Source organism: Muntiacus reevesi, chromosome 13, assembly GCF_963930625.1.
Source record: "Muntiacus reevesi chromosome 13, mMunRee1.1, whole genome shotgun sequence".
Taxonomy (NCBI): Eukaryota; Metazoa; Chordata; class Mammalia; order Artiodactyla; family Cervidae; genus Muntiacus; species Muntiacus reevesi.
In genome coordinates, this window is record NC_089261.1 from 42,235,729 (window position 1) to 42,258,397 (window position 22,669).

Here is a 22,669-nt window from a genome sequence, read left to right on the forward strand (position 1 = left end):
GTATAATGACAGTGTCTGGCATACATCTTAAGCTCTCAATAAAAATTTGCTGTTACTTTTATATCCTTCTATTTCTTACTCCTTTTAATCAGCTTTTTCCAATATGTATTTGAATATGCTCAAGTGTTACAACTTTCTTGAAAAAGCTATCAAAGGAAGCAAAATATACTTTAGTTATTTCCCATATCTACCTTGATGAAAGTGAAAGAGGAGAGTGAAAAACTTGGCTTAAAGCTCAACATTCAGAAAAGTAAGATCATGGCATCTGGTCCCATCACTTCTTGGGAAATAGATGGGGAAACAGTGGAAGCAGTGTCAGACTTTATTTTTTGGGGCTGCAAAATCACTGCAGATGGTGACTGCAGCCATGAAATTAAAAGACGCTTACTCCTTGGAAGGAAAGTTATGATTAACCTAGACAGCATATTATAAAGCAGAGACATTACTTTGCCAGCAAAGGTTTGTCTAGTTATGGCTATGGTTTTTCCATTCGTTGTGTATGGATGTGAGAGCTGGACTGTGAAGAAAGCCAAGCACTGAAGAATTGATGCTTTTGAGCTGTGGTATTGGAGAAGACTCTTGAGAGTCCCTTGGACTGTAAGGAGATCCAACCAGTCCATTCTAAAGGAGAGCAATCCTGGGTGTTCATTGGAAGGACTGATGCTGAAGCTGAAACTCCAATACTTTGGCCACCTGATGCGAAGAGTTGACTCATTGGAAAAGACCCTGATGCTAGGAGGGATTGGGGTCAGGAGGAGAAGGGAATGACAGAGGATGAGATGGCTGGATGGCATCACCGACTCAATGGACATGAGTTTGAGTAAACTCCGGGAGTTGGTGATGGACAGGGAGGCCTGGCGTACTGCAGTTGATGGGGTCGCAATGAGTCAGACACGACTGAGCGACTGAACTGAACTGAACTGAACTGAACCTTGGTTAAGAATGTCTACATAGCCACACTTACTGAATCTGTTTCCTCCTTTCCCATTCATTTTCACCATACTGAATTCTTTTTCTTTCTCTCTCTTTTTTTTTTTACTTATTTACATATATATATATATATTGTATTTTGATTGCTTTTCAGCATTGTCACTTAATAGTTATCATATAATGTCTATAGTCATTGTTCTGTGTGCATTATATCTCTCTCTTATTTACTGCTGCTTATAAGTGAGTAGTAGTAAACAACATCAATCTCATCCCCTCCTCCATCTCCTGGTAAGCATTTTATTGTTTTTTTTTTTTTTAACAAGTTTCACTTTTTTAGATTCCACATATAAGTGATATCATACAAAACTTGTGTTTGTCTTTCTCTACCTTTTTTATCTCACTTACCATAATGTGTTCAAAATTAATCCATGTTGTCAGAAACAGCAGGATATTCTCCTTTCTCATGATTGAGTAGTATTCTATTGTGTATATATATCACATGTTTTTTATCCATTCATTTTTTAGAGGTCATTTACATTGTCTCCATATGATGGCTACTGTGACTAATGCTGCAATACATGTGGGAATGCATGTATCTCTTTGAATATTTTTCATTTTCTTTGGATATATACCTAGAAGTGAGTGGAGTTGCTGGATCATGTGATTGATCCAGCTTTGCATGCTTGACAGTTGCTCCAAAACTGAGTCCAAAACTATCTGTGTCTTCCTCTTTGTTAGGTTTAATTGATTCTGGCTCTGCATCTAGTCAGTTGTATTCAAGTTATTTAACTTTTTACATGCTAAAGTTTTCTCATTGTTAAAATACAACAAATAAGTGCTTAAGCTATCATAGAGTATGTGGACTTAGAAGAGTAATTAATATAACAATCATAAAGTCCTTAGAACTGTGCTTGATACTCTCATCTCAAACCTTGTTGCCCAAATTGGCTGACCTGCGGTTCCAGAAAACGTGTGCTGCTCTTTTCTTACTTCTGTGTCTTTGCACAGGCTAGTCTTCCTCTTGGTACCAGTCATAAGACCTGAACCTAGGGATATAACATCTATATGTTTCAGCATTGCTGGTTGCTCATAATAATAGGACCAAGTACAGAAAAAAAGGACCAAGTACAGAAAAAACCTCAGAGACTCAGAAGTAACTGACTCATTGTTTCAAAGCTCAAGATAACAAGATTTGGTTTTAGTAAAAATATGTCTCGTTTTGTCTAGGTCTTTTCTTTATTTCTGTATGCTATAAATCTTTTAAGGCCTGAATCACAGTTTTTCTCCTTTCTGTTTTCTTTATTTTCTTGAATTTTTTTCCCCCAGTGGAGAATCCCCGTGATTCAAGATTCAAGGGGTATATAGTGAAAAATTTCCTTCTCATCATTCACTAACAGTGAACTACTTAAACCTTCCTTGGTGTGGCAAGTAGTGTTACTCCTTTTTATGTATTTTTCCTGAGATCGTGCATGTTTTACTACATAATAGTGTTTTGTTCCTTTAATAAAAACAGCATATATTGGAATATCATTCCATATAAAGAACTTTTAATTTTTTCTTGAAATTTTTTCTTGAAATTGTGACATAGCTTAAACACTGTATATAAGAAATTATAAGATTAAGGATGACTTCTTTTCCCCTATGCCTGTACTCATGTTAAGTATTACGTTTAAGGAAGATTGACTTCCCTGATAGCTCAGTTGGGTAAAGAATCTGCCTGCAATGCAGGAGACCCTGGTTCGATTCCTGGGTTAGGAAGATCTGCTGGGGAAGGGATAGGCTACCCACTCCAGTATTCTTGGGCTTCCCTTGTGGCTTAGCTGATAAAGAATCTGCCTACAATGCATGAGGCCAAAGTATTGAGCCAGTTGAAACTATTGCCACTCAGGGTGTTTGTCTTCACATCCCAGTGAACGCCATTGGTAGTCTTTTTTTCAAAGTATTTTGAAAAACTAAACCCATAGGGAAGTGTTAAGGAGTTGTTTCTCTTCCTTTTTTAAGTTCAGGTTTAATAAGTAACATGCTGTAAACTGCCAAGGATCTTAGGGTTTCAGTTTGATTTTTGAAAATTGAATAAGCCTGCCCCAAACAACATATATCAATAGTTCATTACTCTAAAAACCTGCACAGTGGCCTTTTCCAATCAGTTCCCCGTCCTCTTGTCCTTTGCCCTGCCTAATCAAACCACTTTTGTGATTTCTGCTACTGTAGATTTGTCTGTTATTTATGTTTGTATAGATGGAATTTTTCTGTCTCCTCGCTCTTTCATTTGTAGTGTTTTTTTAATTTAATTTTGTTCAAGTATAGTTGATTACAGTGTATTTCTGCTGTACAGCAAAGTGATTCAGCTATACCTATGTATATATCTTTTTCATGTTCTTTTCCATTATTTTTTATGACAGGATATTGAGCATAGTTCCTCGTGTTATACAATAGGACCTTATTGTTTATCCATACATCTCTATATAATAGTTTGTATCTGCTGATCCTAAACTCCTACTTCATCCCTCCTCCAACCCTGTCCCCATTGGCAACCACAAGTCTGTTCTCTGTGAAGACAAGGGGTATTTTATGAAACTTTTGTTATATATGTACATACAGAGTTGCATTTGGATTTATATCTCTGTGAGGTTCCAACATAAGATGTATTTCTAAAAGTCAAATCAAACTTTGAGACACTGGGGATCACTTCAGGAGGTGAAATACTAGGATTTGAAAGGGAACACCTCAAAGGGGAGGCCGAGTATCAGGCAGAGTAGAACACTGCCCTCTGGTGGATGGAAAAAGGCAGCACCAGACCTCAGAACTAAGATCATGGCATCTGGTCCCATCTTTTCATGGCAAATAGAGGGGGAAACATTGGAAACAGTGACTGACTATTTTGGGGGGCTCCAAAATCACTGCAGATAGTGACTGTAGCCATGAAATTAAAAGATGCATGGTCTTTGGAAGAAAAGTTATGACAAACCTAGACAGCATCTTAAAAAGCAGAGACATTGCTTTGCCAACAAAGGTCTGTCTAGTCAAAGCTATGGTTTTCCCAGTAGTCATGTATGGATGTGAGAGTTGGACTATAAAGAAAGCTGAATGCCAAAGAATTGATGCTTTTGAACTGTGGTGTCGGAGAAGACTCTTGAGAGTACCTTGGACTGCAAGGAGATCCAACCAGTCCATCCTAAAGGAAATCAGTCTTTAATATTCATTGGAAGGACGGATGCCGAACCTGAAACTCCAATACTTTGACCACCTGATGCAAAGAACTGACTCATTTGAAAAGACCCTGATACTGGGAAAGATTGAAGGAGGGAGGAGAAGGGGGGATGACAGAGGATGAGTTGGTTGGATGGCATCACTGACTCAACGGACATGAGTTTGAGTAAGGTCCGGGAGTTGGTGATGGACAGGGAAACCTGGTGTGCTGCAGTCCATGGGGTCTCAGAGTCGGACATGACTGAGTGACTGAACTGAAAACCTCAGGCATCAACAGGATCTGGGGTAAAGTTGTTTAGTTGCTAAGTCATATGCAATTCTTTATGTGACCCCCATGGACTGTAGCCTGACCAGGCTCCTCTGTCCATGGGATTTCCCAGGCAAGAGTACTGGAGTAGGTTGTCATTTCCTTCTCTATCATTTATCGTTTTTATTTTTTTTCATTTATAGTTTTTAAAATTCATCCATGTTGTTGTAAGATCTGGATGCTGGGTCCACTGCTTTGCTACTAGGGTGTCATTGCCTCCAGATGGTTCAGTGGACAAAACTAGGAAAATATATTTAAACAAACAAACAAACAAACAAAAAGACCCATGCATGTATCACTAATTCAAAAGCCTTATTGGGACTTCCCTGGCAGTCCAGTTAAGATTCTGTGCTCCTAATGCAGGGGACTTGAGTTCAATCCCTGGTCACATCCTGCAAGCCGCCTGGTACAGCCAAAGATTGATAGTAATAAGATAAAATGCAAGGATGAGTAAGAAATAAATAATAAAAAAAAAGATTCTTCTTTATTTCCTTCATTTCATATTTCAGACTCTCTTTCAGTGATTATCCTGATTCCCATCAAGAGTTTGTTTTTAAATAATTTTAATACTTATTTTATTAATGTCCCATTACAGAAAATATAACTTGAGAAGTAAGCATGATGCTAATATTAAGGTGTACAAATGTAAGATACTTAAAGGAATAAATATAATGTGTTCTCCAGCTAAAATACAGTGAGTTTTAAATCTTTATGCTAGCACTTTGATGTTGAGTTTTTATACTTGTCTTTTTTCCTTGTCTCTGAAGGTGAGTACCCTTGAATTTCAGTTAAGATTCAAATCAGTAAGACTCTAATTTTTATTTGGAAGAAATTATGTTCTCGTTTTATTTTGCCCTTAAATTATACCATGTTTGTTTATTTTGAAGTTTATTTTTGAGAGCCAGCGTATCCTAGGGGCTAAGAGTTGTCATGGGGGACAGATAATAGTTTGACCTGGTATTACCTCATACTAAGTCTATGACCTTTATCAAGTTACCCTACTTTATTTCTTTGAGCCTCAATTTCTTATCTATGAATCCCACCTTAAATTTACAAGATGTTATGAGGAATCTCTTCATGTGTGTGTTTATTATTCAATAATGGTGGGATTTATGACAGTAATTAGAAATATTGCCTAAATTTTACTTGGTGATATTAAGGAAAATAAAAGAAAATATTAATAGGAAAGGAAAAAATTGACAATAAAAATTATAGTTGAACTTAGTTGAAAATACTCCTTAATTAAAAAATTTTCACAATAAGAATAATCTGCTACATGCTAAATCAGGATATTTCATACTTTGCAGGGACAAATGATTTTAACATTTGTTCTGTTCATGGATTTTTTGTTGTTCATGGATATTTTTAAAAACATACTGTATGCTGATTTCAGACTTAAATTAGAAATACAGGGTGTACAATTAACTTTTTTGAATGAAATTTCTTTAATAATTAAAAATACCTATTTATAGGCACTGAAAGATAGCACAGAAGTGGAAATCGTGGATGAGAAAATGAGAAAAAAGATAGAGCCAGAAAAATGGCCAATTCCGGGCCCTCCTCCACGGAGTATGCCACAAACAGACTTCTCTCGACTGATTGATTGCCCAGAGTTCGTACCAGGGCAAGCCTTTGGTTCACATACAGGTAACAGCTTTTCTTCTAGAGCAAGCAACATTAACGCTGGGGTTTTTACTCCATTTACCTATCTTTGTAAAAGTTTATTTAGACTCAGTAGAAAATTAAAGATAATGTTTTGATGCTTTATATTTTATTCATAATGTCTCCCACAGAAAGCTATAAGTTAAATAGGGATTTAGGAATTATGGGAAGTGCTCTGTTCTATTTATTCTTATTTGTATACTTTGTCATGTTTGGAGTTTTTTTTACCTATCTTAATTTTACTAAATGGTTATAGATGTATTCTGCCTGTTTTCCCCTTGTAAGATTGGAATAGTCTGAAAGTCTTACACTCAAGAGTGGGGATAGCCTTCCTTTAATTTTTTTCCAATGTGCTTCAACTTTGTCTTGAAATCATAAGATGACCTATATTCTAAAGCAGAATTGGGGATCTCTTATGAAGTTGTTATAATTTTATGTTAAAGAGTTGGTGGTATTTAGAATTTCCCAAAATTGCTTTAAAATTAAGAATTTTTTCCTGGATCATTTTTAAGACATTCCCTCTTGGGAAAAAAATATGTGTGCTTAAACTTTTTTCAGTCAGGGTGATGATCTACTGATGCTCTTGGATGTCATTTCATCGGAATATGCAGAGGAATAGGTGACTCACTGAAATATCATTGTAAATGTTGGAACAAATCGTGCTGCAGAAATGAAAGCGACCAGACTTCTCTGCAAGACTGTCTACTTCCACTCCTTGTGGAGGAGGTTGGCCAACACTACAATGGAGATAAACACCTTTGTGATGATGATGAAAGACAGACCCAAGAACTGCTGTTGTTTTTATAGGAACTGCCCACTTGTTTGTAATTAGCCTGGGCTGCATGTGCAACTTTTATTCACGGTGGGAAAGTTAATTATCATTCTGGAAATATTGCAAGATTCTGTCTTTTCCTTCCAGACTTCTGTACTTGTGTCCAGATCAATAAAGCAGAAATAGGCCTGAGTGGAATTTCCCGGTTTGTTAGATCTTTTGCTGTTTTCAGTATAATGTACTTTGTATAACTCACCTATTGTCATAATAATTCACATGGACTATGAGATTAATGTGGACTATTAAGGATAAGAAACCTTAGGAAATGAACAAGTGAATTTTTTTTTTACTCTTTAAAATCTATTTTTGATATACCATTATAGAAACCTGCCATCAATAAAGCACTGATGGACAGTCTCACAGGTATTTTTATTGAGCATTTCTTTGATTGTTAGCCCTCTGTGCCTCTCTGCCTAGAAAGCAATTTGGGCAGGTGTTTTAAAAGTTTGAGAACTTCAAGTGACTTTTTAGGTTTTTAAAAAAATATATGATGTCTGATTGTATAAGTTAGATTAATTTATTGTATAAACTTGGGGTCCAAGATGATATATTTAACCTTATGAACAGGCATTAAGTCGGTTGTAAAATAGAAACAAGGTAGGTAAGATAGTCAAGTTGGTGATGCCTGTCCTTTAATCATTTATGCATTATTAATAAAATTACAAGAATAAAATCAATGTTTGTACATTTTTGTGTTTCTTTAAATATATACTCATTTACATGCACATATGTATTGTCTGAATCAAGTCAATCTGTATAGTTACCCAAAGCTATGATTCAAGGTGGATAAAGATGTCATGAAATAGATATCATGAAATATATATGGTAATTTATCTCTGAAAAGTCATGTTGTCAATTTTCAATTAGGAACAAAATCTTTCTAGGTTCTCAGAAATTAGAACCTATTAAGTGTCTCTAAGTATGTGTCTAATTTTTGTCCATAACTAAGTGGTATTAATTTTGGGGGGACCACATTCCTTGGCTTGTTGAGATCTTAGTTCTCCAACCAGGAACTGAATCTGTGAATGAGAGTGCAGAGTCTGCACAGTCAATGAGTTGCTATAAACAAATTTAAAGTCAAATAATCCAAGTCATACTCAAACTCATTTGATCTTAGAAGATTAGGGTTTTACTATTACTATTAAATGGGCTTCCCAAGTAAGGGCATGGCAGTCCACTCCATTATTTTTGCCTGGAGAATCCCATGGACAGAGGAGTCTGGTAGGCTACAGTCCATAGGGTCACACAGAGTCAGACACAACTGAAGTGACTTAGCACACACACATTATTATTAAAATTTGCACACACATAGTTTGAAGTCTTTTTTTTGTAAAAGATGTAGAAAATCATACAGAACGTGTGTTTAGCTTATGTAGTGAACAGCCTTTAGAAACTATGAGAGACTTTCTAAGTTTTCTTAACCAAATTCTTTGATATTTTAATGTCGTTTAACTTATAAGCACATGTGTTGTGAATATTGTGAAACATATAACTTCATAGCAAAAACATTACTCAAGCTTAAAGAGCATTTAGAGATGATTAAATAAAAATAGGTTTTTACAGGTTTTCTTCAATTTCTGTGTTAAAAATAGTAGATACTGATTTCTCTGCCTTGTGCCAGATACTGTTCTAATATATACATGAACTCTGCATACTAATTTAGTTAATTCTCCCAGTTACTAGAGTGCTGGTGCTTAATCCACTTTTAAAACCTAATTCACTGCATGAATAGAAACAATTCATGGCACCAGTAATAGAATTCTCTGAAGTTAATGTTTTTCCCATTTTGTACAACTTTTAATGTTAATACTAACAATCCAAATCTTTTTACTCATACTAATTTTTTGGATCAATTAATTTGTACCATTAAGTTGTAGAGCAACAGTGTCCAATAGAAATACTTAGTTTGCCACACATGTAATCCTAATAATTTTAATAGCATTAAAAGCTGTAAAACATGAAATTAATTTTGATATATCCAAATGTTAGAACATTAAAAATTATGTACCAATGTTATTTTTGTGCCAAGTCTTTGAAATCTGCTGCATATTTTATAGTTATATCCTGAGCACATTTCAGGAGTAGCCACAGCCAACTTTTTCTATGTAATATTCTGCTTTGTGATGTTTTCAAGGAGTTGGCTTTGAGGAGTAAATAATGCTTAGAAAAAAAAAATTTAAGTCGCTCAGTCGTGTCCAACTCTTTGGACACCAAGGACTGTAGCCTACCAGGCTCCTCCGTTCATGGGATTTTCCCGGCAAGAGTACTGGAGTGGGTTTACAGTATAAATTTGCTTCTGAAACACGTTATTTCCAAAGCAAGTGCATAATGCATTATAACTTCATATTTCACTTTTAATTATGATTTGTATTTTATAAAGTATATAATTACTTTCATTAAAATTGTGGAGAAAGGCATTTTAAATTCCAGCAGAATTGTAAAATGTTCTAACTAAATATTATTTCCAGTGCAGTACACTTTAATGATGTGACACATTATGCTTTTTACAGTATTCAGTTTATTGCATTTAAGTAAACCTTATTAGGAAAAGGAGAAAACTATTGGCTGCGTTAGTATAGATCCTAGTAGAACCAATGACATTTTATTTGCTTAGTAACATTTTTTTAATATTCTTTTTTTTTTTTAAGATTCTTTAACTTCATTGCAGATTTCACAGATAATTGACTGAAATAAATGTGTTGTCATAATTAGTAAATGAGTGGCACTGATGTTCTTGACAGGTTTGAATGAATGTGTCTCTGTAGGGGTTTTTAACATTACTGCTGTTATTCATTGGCTTTATTCTACATCTTACAGAGCCCTTTGGTTTTGAACATCATTGAAAGGTTATAATTGAGATTGATTTATCATGTTTTTGTGAAGAAATAAATACCAAGCCCAAGTAAAGAAAAAAATGTGTTTTATAAGTAAGTAAACCATTATTTTAACTATAGAACTAACTTAAAATTTTAGAGTCTGCCCCAAATTCTCCAAGAATTGGAAGTCCACTGACCCCAAAGAAAAACGCAGAAACAAGTAATCTTCAAGGAATGTCTAGAGGTTTATCTACCAGTTTGCCCAACTTGGATTCAGAACCTTGGATAGAAGTAGAAAAGAGACATCATCCATCCCCAGTGAAACTGAAGGTAAGTTGTTATGACCCAAGTGAAGTTTGTATTCTATATCCTGAGTGGCTTGTAAGGCCACTGTTTTTGAGGTACATATATAAAATTTGGTAAAGTTTAAAACAGTGGTAAAATTTGGAAACATTGCCCTTGAGTAAAAACTTACAGTTTACTAAGTAGTTGAAAATAATTATATTGTATCAATTTTAAAAAAATATCTTATTTCTGAGTATGATTTTAAAATATTCTGCTTTAATCTTTTTACTTGAAATTTGTTTGAATACATTTCAGTTTTTTTAAAGATGACAAAAGTTTTCTAAATTTTGAATTTATAACTTTGCCACATTATATGTACCTTCTAATTGTAGAATTATTTTACATATAATTATTTGTAAAGATACATGTCTGGTTTGTTTATGTTTTGGTGATTTTACAGTAAAAAAGGAGAAGAATAAATTTCTTGGAGGCACACAAGGAAATGAGATGATGGTAGTTAGGGAACAATACGAGAGTTTCTTTTTTTTTTTTTAATTTAGTTATTTTTTTTTTCAGTGGGTTTTGTCATACAATACGAGAGTTTCTTGCAATAGAACTGCTGTATTGTTGGCTGATGGTTGGATTCGTGAACTTGAAATGTGATAAAAAATGGCTCTGATATAAGCTACAAACACAAATTAGTACAAGTAAAATGGAAATCCTAGTGAGGTTGATAGGTAACATCAATGTTTCTCTTGTGGTAGTCTGCTATAGTTTTATAGTATGTTAACTTTGGGAGAAAGTGGGTAAAAAGTGCACGAGATTTCTGTTTTCTTCTTTTCTTTTTGGCTGCACTGTGTGCCATGTGGAATCTTAGTTCCTCGACCATGGATCAAATCCACAACCCATGGATTGGAAGTGCTGGACTACCAGGGAAGTCCTCAAGATTTCTATTTCTTATAACTATGTGTGAATGTACAATTAACTCAAAGTAAAAAAGCTTACTGAAAATAAACTTGGTAATAGTACCAGTAAAATAATTCAAATATTCAAAGTAAGCTCTAAAAGGAAGAGGTCACAAAAAATAACGGACCCAAATGTAGGAAGACTGAAGAAGGCTATCATTAATACTAAAGATTACTATGGTAGGGCTCTTTATTCCTAAGATTAAAGCGTGAAGAAAGAAAGCATGAAGGACTTAAGGGTGTTTCCTCATTGGAGGAATGGAAAGGATGTTGATATTTCACCTCAGCATAGGATGTTTTGCAATGTCTGGAGACAGTTTTTGGTTGTTAAATCTGAAAGTGCTACTGTATCTTATGAGAGTGAAGGCCAGGAATGCTATTCAACATCTATAGTGCAGAGGACACCTCCACCTCCACCACACATCCTAAGGAATTATCAAGCCCAACATGTCATTCATGCTGAGTTTAAAGCCCTGATCCAAGATAACTTTGTACTTAGTTATTTGCCATTAAAAAAAGAATTGGAATACATTTAATTTACAATGTTGTGTTAGCTTCAAGAGTACAGCAGAGTGGTTCAGTTTTTATATATATATGCACATATATATATATATATCCATTGCAGATTTTTTTCCCATTATAGGTTATTACAAGATACTGAATATAGTTTCCTGTGCTATGCAGTAGGACCTTGTTGTTTATCTATTTTATACGTGTGTGTACATGTGCTTGCTTAGTCCCATGGAATTTTACAGGCAAGAATAATGGAGTAGGTTCCCATTTCCTACTTCATGGAGGAGATCTTTCCAACCCAGGGGTTGAACCTGCGTTTCTTGTTCCTCCTGCAGTGGCAGGCAAGTTCTTTACCACTGTGCCACCTACAGGATTGTGTGTGTTGATACCCAATTTCTAATTTATCCTACCCCAACCCCCACTGTCCCCTGTGGTAACCATAAATTTTTTATGTCTGTTAGTCTTTTCTGTCTTGAAAAGATAGCTTTTAAATTAGCAATGGTGTTTAAACTCAGCATACTTAAGGTTTTCTTCCTTGGGTTATTTTAAAAGCCTAATGCAGCTTCTCAAAATAAGATTTTTTTTTATTAATTCACTTTAATTGGAGGCTAATTACTTTACAACATTGTGGTGGTTTTTGCCATACATTGACATAAATCAGCCATGGGTGTACATGTGTCCCCCCATCCTAAACCCCCCTCCAACCTCCCTCCCCATCCCATCCCTCTGGGTCGTCCCAGTGCACTGGCTCTGAATGCCCTGTTTCATGCATCGAACTTGGACTGGAGATCTATTTCACATATAGTAGTATACATGTTTCAATGCTATTCTCTCAAATCATCCCACCCTCAGCTTCTCCCACAGAGTTCAAAGTCTGTTCTTTATATCTGTGTCTCTTTTGCTGTCTTGCACATAGGGTCATCATTACCATCATTCTAAATCCCATATACTTGCATTAATATACTGGTGTTTTTATTTCTGACTTACCTCACTCTGTATTATAGGCTCCAGTTTCGTCTACCTCATTAGAACTGATTCAAATGTGTTCTTTTTAATAACTGAGTAATATCCCATTGTGTATATGTACCACAACTTTCTTTTCCATTCACCTGCCAATGGACATCTAGGTTCCTTCCATGTCCTAGCTATTATAAACAGTGGTGGAATGAACATTGGGGTACATGTGTCTCTTTTAATTCTCTTTGGTGTGTGTGCCCAGCAGTGGGATTGCTGGGTTGTATGGCAGTTCTATTTCTAGTTTTTTAAGGAATCTCCACACTCTTCTCCATAGTGGCTATACTAGTTTGCATTCCCACCAACAGTGTAAGAGGGTTCCCTTTTCTCCACACCCTCTCCAGCATTTATTGTTGGTAGACTTTTTGATGGCAGCCATTCTGACTGGCGTGAGATGGTACCTCATTGTGGTTTTGATTTGCATTTCTCAAATAATGAGTGATGGCGAGCATCTTCTCATGTGTTAGCCATCTGTATATCTTCTTTGGACAAATGTCTGTTTAGTTCTTTGGCCCACTTTTTGACTGGGTCATATATTTTTCTTGTATTGAGCTGCATGAGCTGCTTGTATATTTTTGAGATTAATTCTTTGTTAGTTGTTTTGTTTGCTATTATTTTCTCCCATTCTGAAGGCTTTCTTTTTCACCTTGCTTATAGTTTCCTTTGTTGTGCAAAAGCTTTTAAGTTTAATTAGGTCCCATTTGTTTATTTTTGTTTTTATTTATATTACTCTGGGAGGTGCATCATAGAGGCTCTTGCTGTGATTTATGTCTGTATGTGTTCTGCCTATTTTTTCCTCTAGGAGTTTTATAGTTTCTGGTCTTATATTTAGATCGTTAATCCATTTTGAGTTTATTTTTGTGTATGGTGTTAGAAAGTGTTGTAGTTTCATTCTTTTACAGGTGGTTGACCAGTTTTCCCAACACCACTTGTTAAAGAAATTGTCTTTTCTCCATTGTATATCAAAAAGAGATTTTCTAAAGATCCTGATTAATTTCTGTATTTGTCATGGTGAACCTGGATAACTTGGGAGGATCATACCCTGGACTCATTGACAAAAATTTGTGCCATATTTCATTTATTCCAAGATCTACATTTTTTCCTCCACATTAAAAAAAACTCTTTAACCCCTACTTTTTTTGTCTCTTCCTTATAAATTATTAAAAAATTTATATGTAAAATATAAGTTTGTATATAACTGATATCAAATAACAAAAGACTCCTTGCTTTATCATTATTCACAGTTTGATGTTTTTCTAAGACTTTTTTTCATGTTTTTGCAAATGTGAATAATAGGATATGTACTTTTTGTTTTTAATTATATTCACAGAGATTTAAAACTTACTTTTTTAAAAAAGTAAAAACTTCTGTTTACTAGAATGTTAGCTCCATCAGGGCAGAATTGTTGTTACATTAATTGTTATAATCTCCTACCTAGAACAGTACCCAGTTCACAGTGAGGACCCAGATAATTATTGACCAAATGAATGAATATAGATTCACATGAATAGGAATTTTGGAGAGAATAATTGTCTTATTCTCTAAAAGTGAATAGGTGAATTAGCATTTACTGAAGGATAAGGATTGATTAGAGCGTGGCAATGGAAGATGAGAACATTGAAAAATCTATTTCTTTGTGTTGAGAGTTTGAAAATCTAGATTAAGTTAGACTTTAGAGGATCTAGAATCTACAAATTTGGACTTTATATATGTTACCCAACAGTAAGCTATTTTACATTTTTCACGGGGTTGGAAATTCAACAATTCGGTGAGTGTTAGTGAATTTAACATGAAATTTTGAGGTAAAAGGATTGAGGATACGGAGGACTGAATCTGGAAGTCTGAAGACCTTATTTTTTCTGGGAATACCTCTGAAGTCCAGTGGTTAGGGCTCTGCTCTTTCACTGCTGGGGGCTTGGGTTTGAACTCTGGTCTGGCAACTAGGATCCCACATGATGTGCTACAAGATGACCTTGGTTGTTCTAGTTCGTACTAATAGACTAATTTTGAAATTGTGGACCAACAATGTCACATATATAGGCCTTTTCTTCCCTAATCCATAAAATAAGTTGGTATGCTGTAATGAATGTGCTAAGGACCATGCTAATTTTAGAGGAGTTTTTATATAATCTTTCTTTTATTCAGTTTTGTGGGTTTTTTACTCTTGAACTTAGTATTTAGCAATTGCTTACTATTTATTGGGTCAGAATAATACTGGCATGATTTTCTTTTCCCATTTGACTATTAATCCAGTTATTGAACAGTCTTGATATTACTTACATTAACATTGTTACACAACAGTCATTATAAAAGTGATAATGTTTTTATATAAAATACCAATTCCTTCCTATAGGAACCACCATCTCTTCCTGAAGAGGCATCAAATCAACTCTATCTTCCAGATGAACAAGAACAAGAAGAACTTGATTTTTTCTTTGATGAAGAGATGGAACAAATAGAAGGTCAAAAAAACACATTTACTGATTGGTCTGATAATGATTCGGATTATGAAATTGATGATCAAGATTTAAATAAGATTTTGATTGTAACTCAGACACCTCCTTACATGAGAAAACATCCTGGAGGAGATCGAACAGGCAACCACATGTCTCAAGCAAAAATTACATCTGAACTTGCTAAAGTTATCAACGATGGTTTATATTATTATGAGCAGGATCTGTGGATGGAAGAAGATGAAAACAAACACACAGCCATAAAGGTAATTGTTTATGGCCAACATCTTTCTATTGATACTTTGTTTTGTCTGCATGTTGCTGCTTAGGTTTTCCTAAACTTGAGACCTTATTTTATGAAATTTTGAGTATAAATAAATTATATTTAATTTGAAAAATTCCTAGAAATACACGTGAGATTTACAATCTGAAAAAGATATTTTATTAAAATGACAGTGAAAAACAAAAAAAATGGCAGTGAATAAGTGCTTTAATTACCAAAAAATATTAGCACTCCCTGATTAAAAAAATCCTTCCTTTTTTTCAGGTGAAAGTAATAAGAAGGCCTTTTCTCATTAGAAGAAATAAAAACTAAAGTTATGGACTGGCTTAGTTTATATGCTGTTTACATATGTGGCTATAGTCACTCCAGCCGTGTGAGCAGGGCTTCAGAAAGTAGTTACTTTGGTTGCCCTTTGTGTGCTTCTCACCTTAGTCTGTGGTGAGTGTTCTGTGACAGTGGAACTCCTTGTTGACAAGTAGACAAGATTACACTGACTGTCTTTCCTTGTGGATCATTACTTTGTTGCAGGACCCTTTGTTTGAAAGTTTGCTGCAGTTTTTCATCTTCTTGCATTTCACCCAACCTCTTGGTACCTACCCCAGTTACTAAGATAAAGCTTGAGAGTCTGCATTCCTTTTATATGACTTTTAGTGGTATAGATAGGGATTTAAAAGGATCTTTTTCTGCCATTTAATTGATTAGAAAATTCCCCAAAATTAAATATTTGTTTTGAGGTTAGAATAATGAGGAAAAGTTGTATAATATGCCAAATAGGAAAGAGATTTTAGAAATAGAGTTTTAGACAGAAAAGCCAGCCAACTCATGGTTGGACAGAAGGGACTGGCTGTCTGTGAAGCTTCATATCATCAAGAAGTGTGCTTTCCTTCTCAGTTCTTCTTCCTGGAATTTCCATCACTGCTTTTATCCTCTTGTCTCGCCACTGCCTTTTTGAAGATCCTGCCTCAGGATATGGTAGCTTGTCAGTAACTTGGAACCTGAGCAGTTCTCACAGTCCTACTGCTATGGGAAAGGAAGTATGTTTTTATAAAATTTCTTGGTTGAAACCTTAACTTGTATAAGAATTGTTAAATTATTTGTGATACTTAGGTTCTGTAAGTAACATCTAGCTTAAATCCTTTTGGGAACAGAAAGAGATAGAAAGTAAACTTATCACAGGTTAAGATTGCCCTACCTCCATCCCCTACTCCTCTAACCCTGCTGTTCTGTGTATCGCACTTTTGATCATGCGAATGTCAGATCTTTGAGGATAGGGATTTTTTTCCTGTTTTTTGGATAGCCTTATCTCCAGTTGTTGCACAGTTGTTACAGTTCTGACACAGAGTAGTACTTCATTCATATTTGTTAAAATGGATAATGAATTACGAATTAAATGTTATGAACTCACCAGAAGAACCTAACCTCTGTGTATAATGTTGTTTTTAAGAGAAGATATTTTCAGAGGTCCAGATAATGAAATTTCAAGTCATTTTGAAACATATGCTCTTGGTAGGTGACTGTTTGCTTGAAAGTGTAGACAACAATAATTAAATTCAATGACCTCATCTGTTGCCTTAGCCAAAAAATATTGGTCCAGGGAAAAAAGTCTTGGCTATTTGGTTCTTAAGCATTATGGGTTTGTTCATAATTATGTCTTACCTAATCCCTATTGTTTAACTTATTCCTCTTTTCTCTAATTCTGTGCTCAGCATATACTTTCTCATTAGAATTGTACTACTTCTGTGGGTCTGTATAGAGGGAGAAAAATTAATTATTTAATTATTTATTACTCCTACTGTGTGTATGTGACACCATGTTAGGTACTGGGCATGAAATGGGAAGATAACAGTAGGATCTCTACATGCTATTCTTACATATACTTGGGACAATAGACATTAAAATAAACCACAGTAAGTACCTGATCACAAATTAAGGTGCTGTTGAATTAGGCTATAAGGGAATGCCTGTGAGAAAGTCACAGTTATAGTGAGATAGAAAGTATAAGTAAAAATGAACCATGCAAATAACAGATAAACCATATTCTAGGAAAGGGGAATAACGAGTGTCAAGGATAGGAGATGGGAAAGAATTTGGTATATTTGAGGAACCAGAAACAGTGTTTATAGTATTTATACAAGAGAACAGTTATAGATATATAGGCATGTATCTGATCATAGAAGGTAACATGGGGGCCTTTGGAATATACCTAGGTAAATTAGAATTTACCTAAAGTTCAAATGGAGTACCTTGAAGAATTTTATACAGGTGATAGCATGTGATCTAATTTTTATTTTAGAAATACCATTTTGGTTACTATGGCAGAGAATGGATTAGATGGGGATAAGAGTGGCAGATGAAATTCAGTTGGGAGTCTATTAAAGTAGTCCAGAAGGTGTATGTTGGTAATTTAAGATAAATTGGTGGCAAAGGAAGTGTAGAAATTGGACGACCCAGGTCTGAATCTTGAGGAAGGACCATTTAGGAGTTGTATAGGAAACTGGTGTTGTGGAAGCTTCATGAGGAGAGAATAATCAGATGTGCTGGAAGCTGGAAAGATTGAGTTTAGGTGTGAATGAAAAGAATGCCAAATTGGTAGGGTGGTTTGGTGATAATTTCTGACTTTGTGAAGGGAGTTTTGCTGAATCCATAAGCTTTGTTGAAGTGTGTGTACCAAAGAGTAGGTATAGGCCTTCTGTTTCTGACATGTCCTTATTGCTAAAGACAGTTAAAATGGCCTGCTAATAAATGAGAAAATATGAACTTAAAATCCTTGCAGATCTGAAAGGTAAGTTATCAGAATAAAACCATGGAGAAGTAGAGGATTAAAACCAGTTTTGCCTGGGAGAGCATTTTGAAATGTGGATAGTTTGTGAAGTTCAGCTTTGCAAAAGCCACCCAAAATATAGAGTAAAAGACAAACCTGTGGCCTAGTCAGAGTCAGGGGTTCTAACAGGAGTCCTTTCCCCTGTTCAATTGGTACCTGAAAAACTATACCCTAGTGAAGGGAACGTAACTGCTTTCTCATCTGCTTTTCTCGAGGACTACAAAGCATATTTCCTTAGTTGTGCTGAGCAAGGTATCACATGTGAGAATGAACAGAAGTAGCAGACAATAAGCCCATACCCTGAAAAAATTTAGGTAGTAGAATTATTAAGCATAGTATAGAGTAACTATCCTTACTATGTTTAAAGAATATCTGCAGGGAAGAAGAAATTCTAAAGAATAACCTTTGTAGAACTTCTGGAAGTAAAAGCAGTTAAAGACTGAAATTAAAAACTCAGTTAATTAAAGGGATTAACAGCGGATTAGATACAATTAAAGAATCAGTGAACTGGAAGATAGGTTACAAGAGAGTATTCAGAAATCAACAGACAAAGAGATAAAATGTATGAAAGAGGGAATAGAATGGTATTCTAGAAAGTTGTTGCTATTATTTGGTATATTTCAAATCTAGTTGTGTAAATTAACATTTAATGGATTTTATTTTTATTTTTTAATTTTTTTTTCATTTATTTTTATTAGTTGGAGGCTAATTATTTTACGATATTGTAGTGGGTTTTGTCATACATTGACATGAATCAGCCATGGAGTTACATGGATTTTATTATAAATCTTTTTATTTTTGAGAAAAGTAAAAAGCAAGTGGAATATAGAGCGAAAAACATGGTCTAAGATAGATATTTATTCAGTTTCAGAAGGAAAGAGAGTAAATGGGACAGAGTCAGTGTTTTAATAGGTAATACCTAGGACATTTTCTGAAGTGCAGAGAAGTACCAGAGTAGAATAGCCAGGGAAAGAGTGGTTACTTTAAAGAAGAGTGGCTGGACAGCTAACTGACAGCTAACTTCTCACCAGTAACATTTGAATGCAACAGATCATGGAATGATGATGTTAACATAGCAAGGGAAAATAACTAACAACACATAATTGTATGCCTTGCAAAAATATCTTTCAAGTAAGAGAGTGCAATATAAGAGAAATTACAAACAACAGAACGTCATCAAAGAAATTTCCAAAATTGAAATAAAAGTGATTCCAGATGCCAGAGGTACAGAAAGGAGTATAGAGCAAAGTAAGTGATAAATATGTAAATAAACCTAAATAAATATTAACTATATAATAACTGTGTCTTATAGATTAACATTAATACAAACTGAGAGAGAGTACTTAAAGATATTTTTGTGTCTGGAAATAAGATAATTGATTATTTTTCAGTTTTAAAAATTATTTTTCAGTTTGGAGGATACCCATTTAAAAATAAATGTCTTAGTAGGCTGCTGGTTAGAATGTACTATGGTTCAACTATTTTGGAAAGCAATTTGGCAGTTCTCAAAATGTTAAACAGAGTTATTATATGACCCAGGAATTCTACTCCTAGGTATATACATGAGAAAAATGACAATATACGTCCACACAAAAACTTGTACACAAATCTTCATTCCAGCATTATGAAAGTTAAAAGAACTCAAATATTCTTTGTCTGATGAATGGATAAATAAAGGTGGTATAGCCATACAATGGAACATTATTTGGCAATAGAAAAAAGTGAACTTACTGATAATGCTACATGAAAACATCATGTTAAATAACAGAAGCCAGTCACAAAGTAGTACATATTATATGATTCTCTCTCTTCATCTGAAATCCAAAACAGAGAAAAATTAACTTGGTGGCTGCCTAGGGTGGATTTTGGGGTGGGTAAAGAAAATAGTGACTGCTAGTGTATCCTAGAGTAAACTCTGGGAGTTGGTGATGGACAGGGAGACCTGGCGTGCTGTGATTCATGGGGTCGCAAAGAGTCAGACACGACTGGGTGAGTGAACTGAACTGAGTGGATACTAGGTTTATTTTTGGAGTGATAAAAATGTTGAAATATTGATTGTGATGGTGGTTGCAAAATTGTACACTAAAAACAATTATACACTGGGATAGATTGTACCATATTTGGATTTTATCTTAATAAAAAGATTTTTAAACAAGTAAATGGAAAGATATCCTGTGTATATGGATTAGAAGTCAGTACTACCTGAAGTGATCTGCAGATTCAGTGTGATCCCTGAATGACAATTTTTGCAGGAATAGGATAAGAGATAATGAAATTTATATAGAATCTCATTGGGCCCTGAAGAAGCAAGGACAATCTTTACAAAGAAGAAATAAAGTTGGAAATCTCATGCTGTTGATTTCAAAATATATTTCAAAACTACAGTAATCAAAACAATGTACTGCTGGCATAAAGATAGACATAGACAAATGGAATTATAGAGCCCAGAAACAAACCCTTGAATTGACTATATGGTGTAATGATTTTGAACTTGAATGCCAAGACCACTGAATGGGGAAAGGACAACCTCTTCAACAAATGGTGTTGGGGAAACTGAATATTCACGTGCAAAAGAATGAAGATGGACCCTTACTGTATCACCATAATACCTGAAAATTTTAATAACAGATTAAAGACTTCAACCTAAAACCCAAAGTCTGTAGAAGAAAACACAGGAGTGAAGCCTTGGGACATTTGATTTGATGGTGATTTCTTGGCTGTAACACCAAAAGCACATGTGAAAAAACAAAAATGGACAAGTTGGAATTTGTGAAAATCAAAAACTTATGTGTATTAACAGACACAAAACAGGATGAAAGGACAGTCTGCAAAACAACAAAATATTTGCTTATCATAACTGATAAGATGTTAATACTATTGAATATATAAAGAAACCCAACAACTCAACAAAATAACTCAGTTTAGAAAATGTCATAGGACTCAAATGGATGTTTTTCCAAAAATAATATACAGATGGCCAATAAGCACATGAAAGAGTATACTCAGCATCATTACTCAACAAGGGAAAAACAAAGTCAAAGGAGTTAGCACCTCAAACCAATTAGGATGGCTACTTTCAAAATAAAAGGCAAAACAAAATTTGTTGGAGAGGGTGTGGAGAAATTGAAACATTGCATTGATGGTGGAAACATAAAATAGTATAGTTCCTATGGGAAACAGTATGGCAGTTACAAAACTAAAGAACTAAATGGTTCACAGTGGCTAAAAAGTGAAAACAACCCAAAATGTCCATTATCAGATGAATGGATAAACAAAATGATGGTGTATATGTGCAGTGGGATATTATTCAACTTTCAAAAGGAAGAAGGACATCTGTCACATGCTACTACATCGATAGTCAAGATATGCTAAATGAAATGAGTCACTGAGACATACAGTATGATTCCAGTTATATGAAGTACTAAAGTACTGAAGTGCATAGAAACAAGAGTAGAGTGGTGGTTATGGGGTGAGGGGATATGGGGAGCTATTAAATGGATAGAATTTCAATTTTGCTTAATAAAAAAAGTTTGGTATCTGTTCCACAACATGGTGAATATACTTAACACTACAGAACTATACACTTAAAGATGGTTAAGATGGTAAATTTTGTTATTTGCTTTTGTTTTTTACCCCAATTAAAGGTGAAAATTATAAAAGAAACCCAGCCACTTATCAAATACATAAAAAGTAAAGAAAAAAACTTTTGTACACATATTAATAGCAGACAGAATACGCTTACAAAATAGACTTGAAGACAAAAAGAATTACTAGTGCTAGAGATAAATAATGATTAAAAGTGAAGAAATTCATCAGAAAAGTGTAACTTAAAATTTGATGTATTTAATGCAGAATATTCAAATATGTGAAGCAAAAAGTTAATAGAACAAATCCAGTCATGGTGACTTAATTTACCTCCTGAGTAAATAAGGAATGTTCAAGTAATTTAAAAAGAATAATTTGATAAACAACTCTGTACCTAGCAACTGCAGAGTATAGCAAATTTTTAAGCATAATACATAAAACATAATAATGCATAAAACATTAGAATTAGTGTTTAATAGTAGAAATAAAACCCTTTTTGTTTTGGAACAAAACTGTATTTTATAAATAACTCACCAAGGAAGAAATCATAGTGAAAATTAGAAAATCTAAGTGGAATGTTAGCGAAATTTCAAAGGTGCACCTAGAGAGATAAGACTTAAATGGAAATATTAGGTAAAAATGCTTGAAATCAATAAACCAACCACCATTATTATCTTTGCTGTATAAAAATTTCCCCCCAAGTCTCAAAGCCTTAAAATAAAAATTTCTCACACTGCTTGATAGTGGCTGCTGCAACTGTGTATGTGTGTGTTTGGTTCTTTTTGATTGGTATTCATTCTGAAAGAGCAGCCCTTATACAGCATTTGCTCATTCATTCATATAGCAGATGGGGTGAACAGGAGGATGAGCTAAAGTGTACTATTGTGTTCAAAATTGCTGCTTTTGTGTGTTTTATGTATATTTACTCACATTCCACTGGCTAAGGCAAATCACATGGCTAAGTGTATGGGCTGGAGTTGTATATACTCAAAT

The 22,669-nt window shown here is 34.5% G+C and overlaps 1 protein-coding gene across 3 annotated transcripts in view; it reads left to right on the forward strand.

Annotated features, from left to right (window-relative positions):
* The window catches only part of LARP1B (La ribonucleoprotein 1B), a 130,435-nt gene that overhangs the window by 24,825 nt on the left and 82,941 nt on the right, over positions 1-22,669 (forward strand). For 2 of the 3 annotated variants that reach the window (XM_065903918.1, XM_065903919.1), the window contains exons 9-11: positions 5,920-6,094; positions 9,915-10,087; positions 14,888-15,253. In XM_065903918.1, coding sequence (XP_065759990.1) covers positions 5,920-6,094; positions 9,915-10,087; positions 14,888-15,253 — 714 coding nt within the window. Of the gene's footprint in view, positions 1-5,919; positions 6,095-6,667; positions 7,602-9,914; positions 10,088-14,887; positions 15,254-22,669 lie in introns of those variants that run through there. The other variant, XM_065903920.1, reaches the window with a different exon arrangement.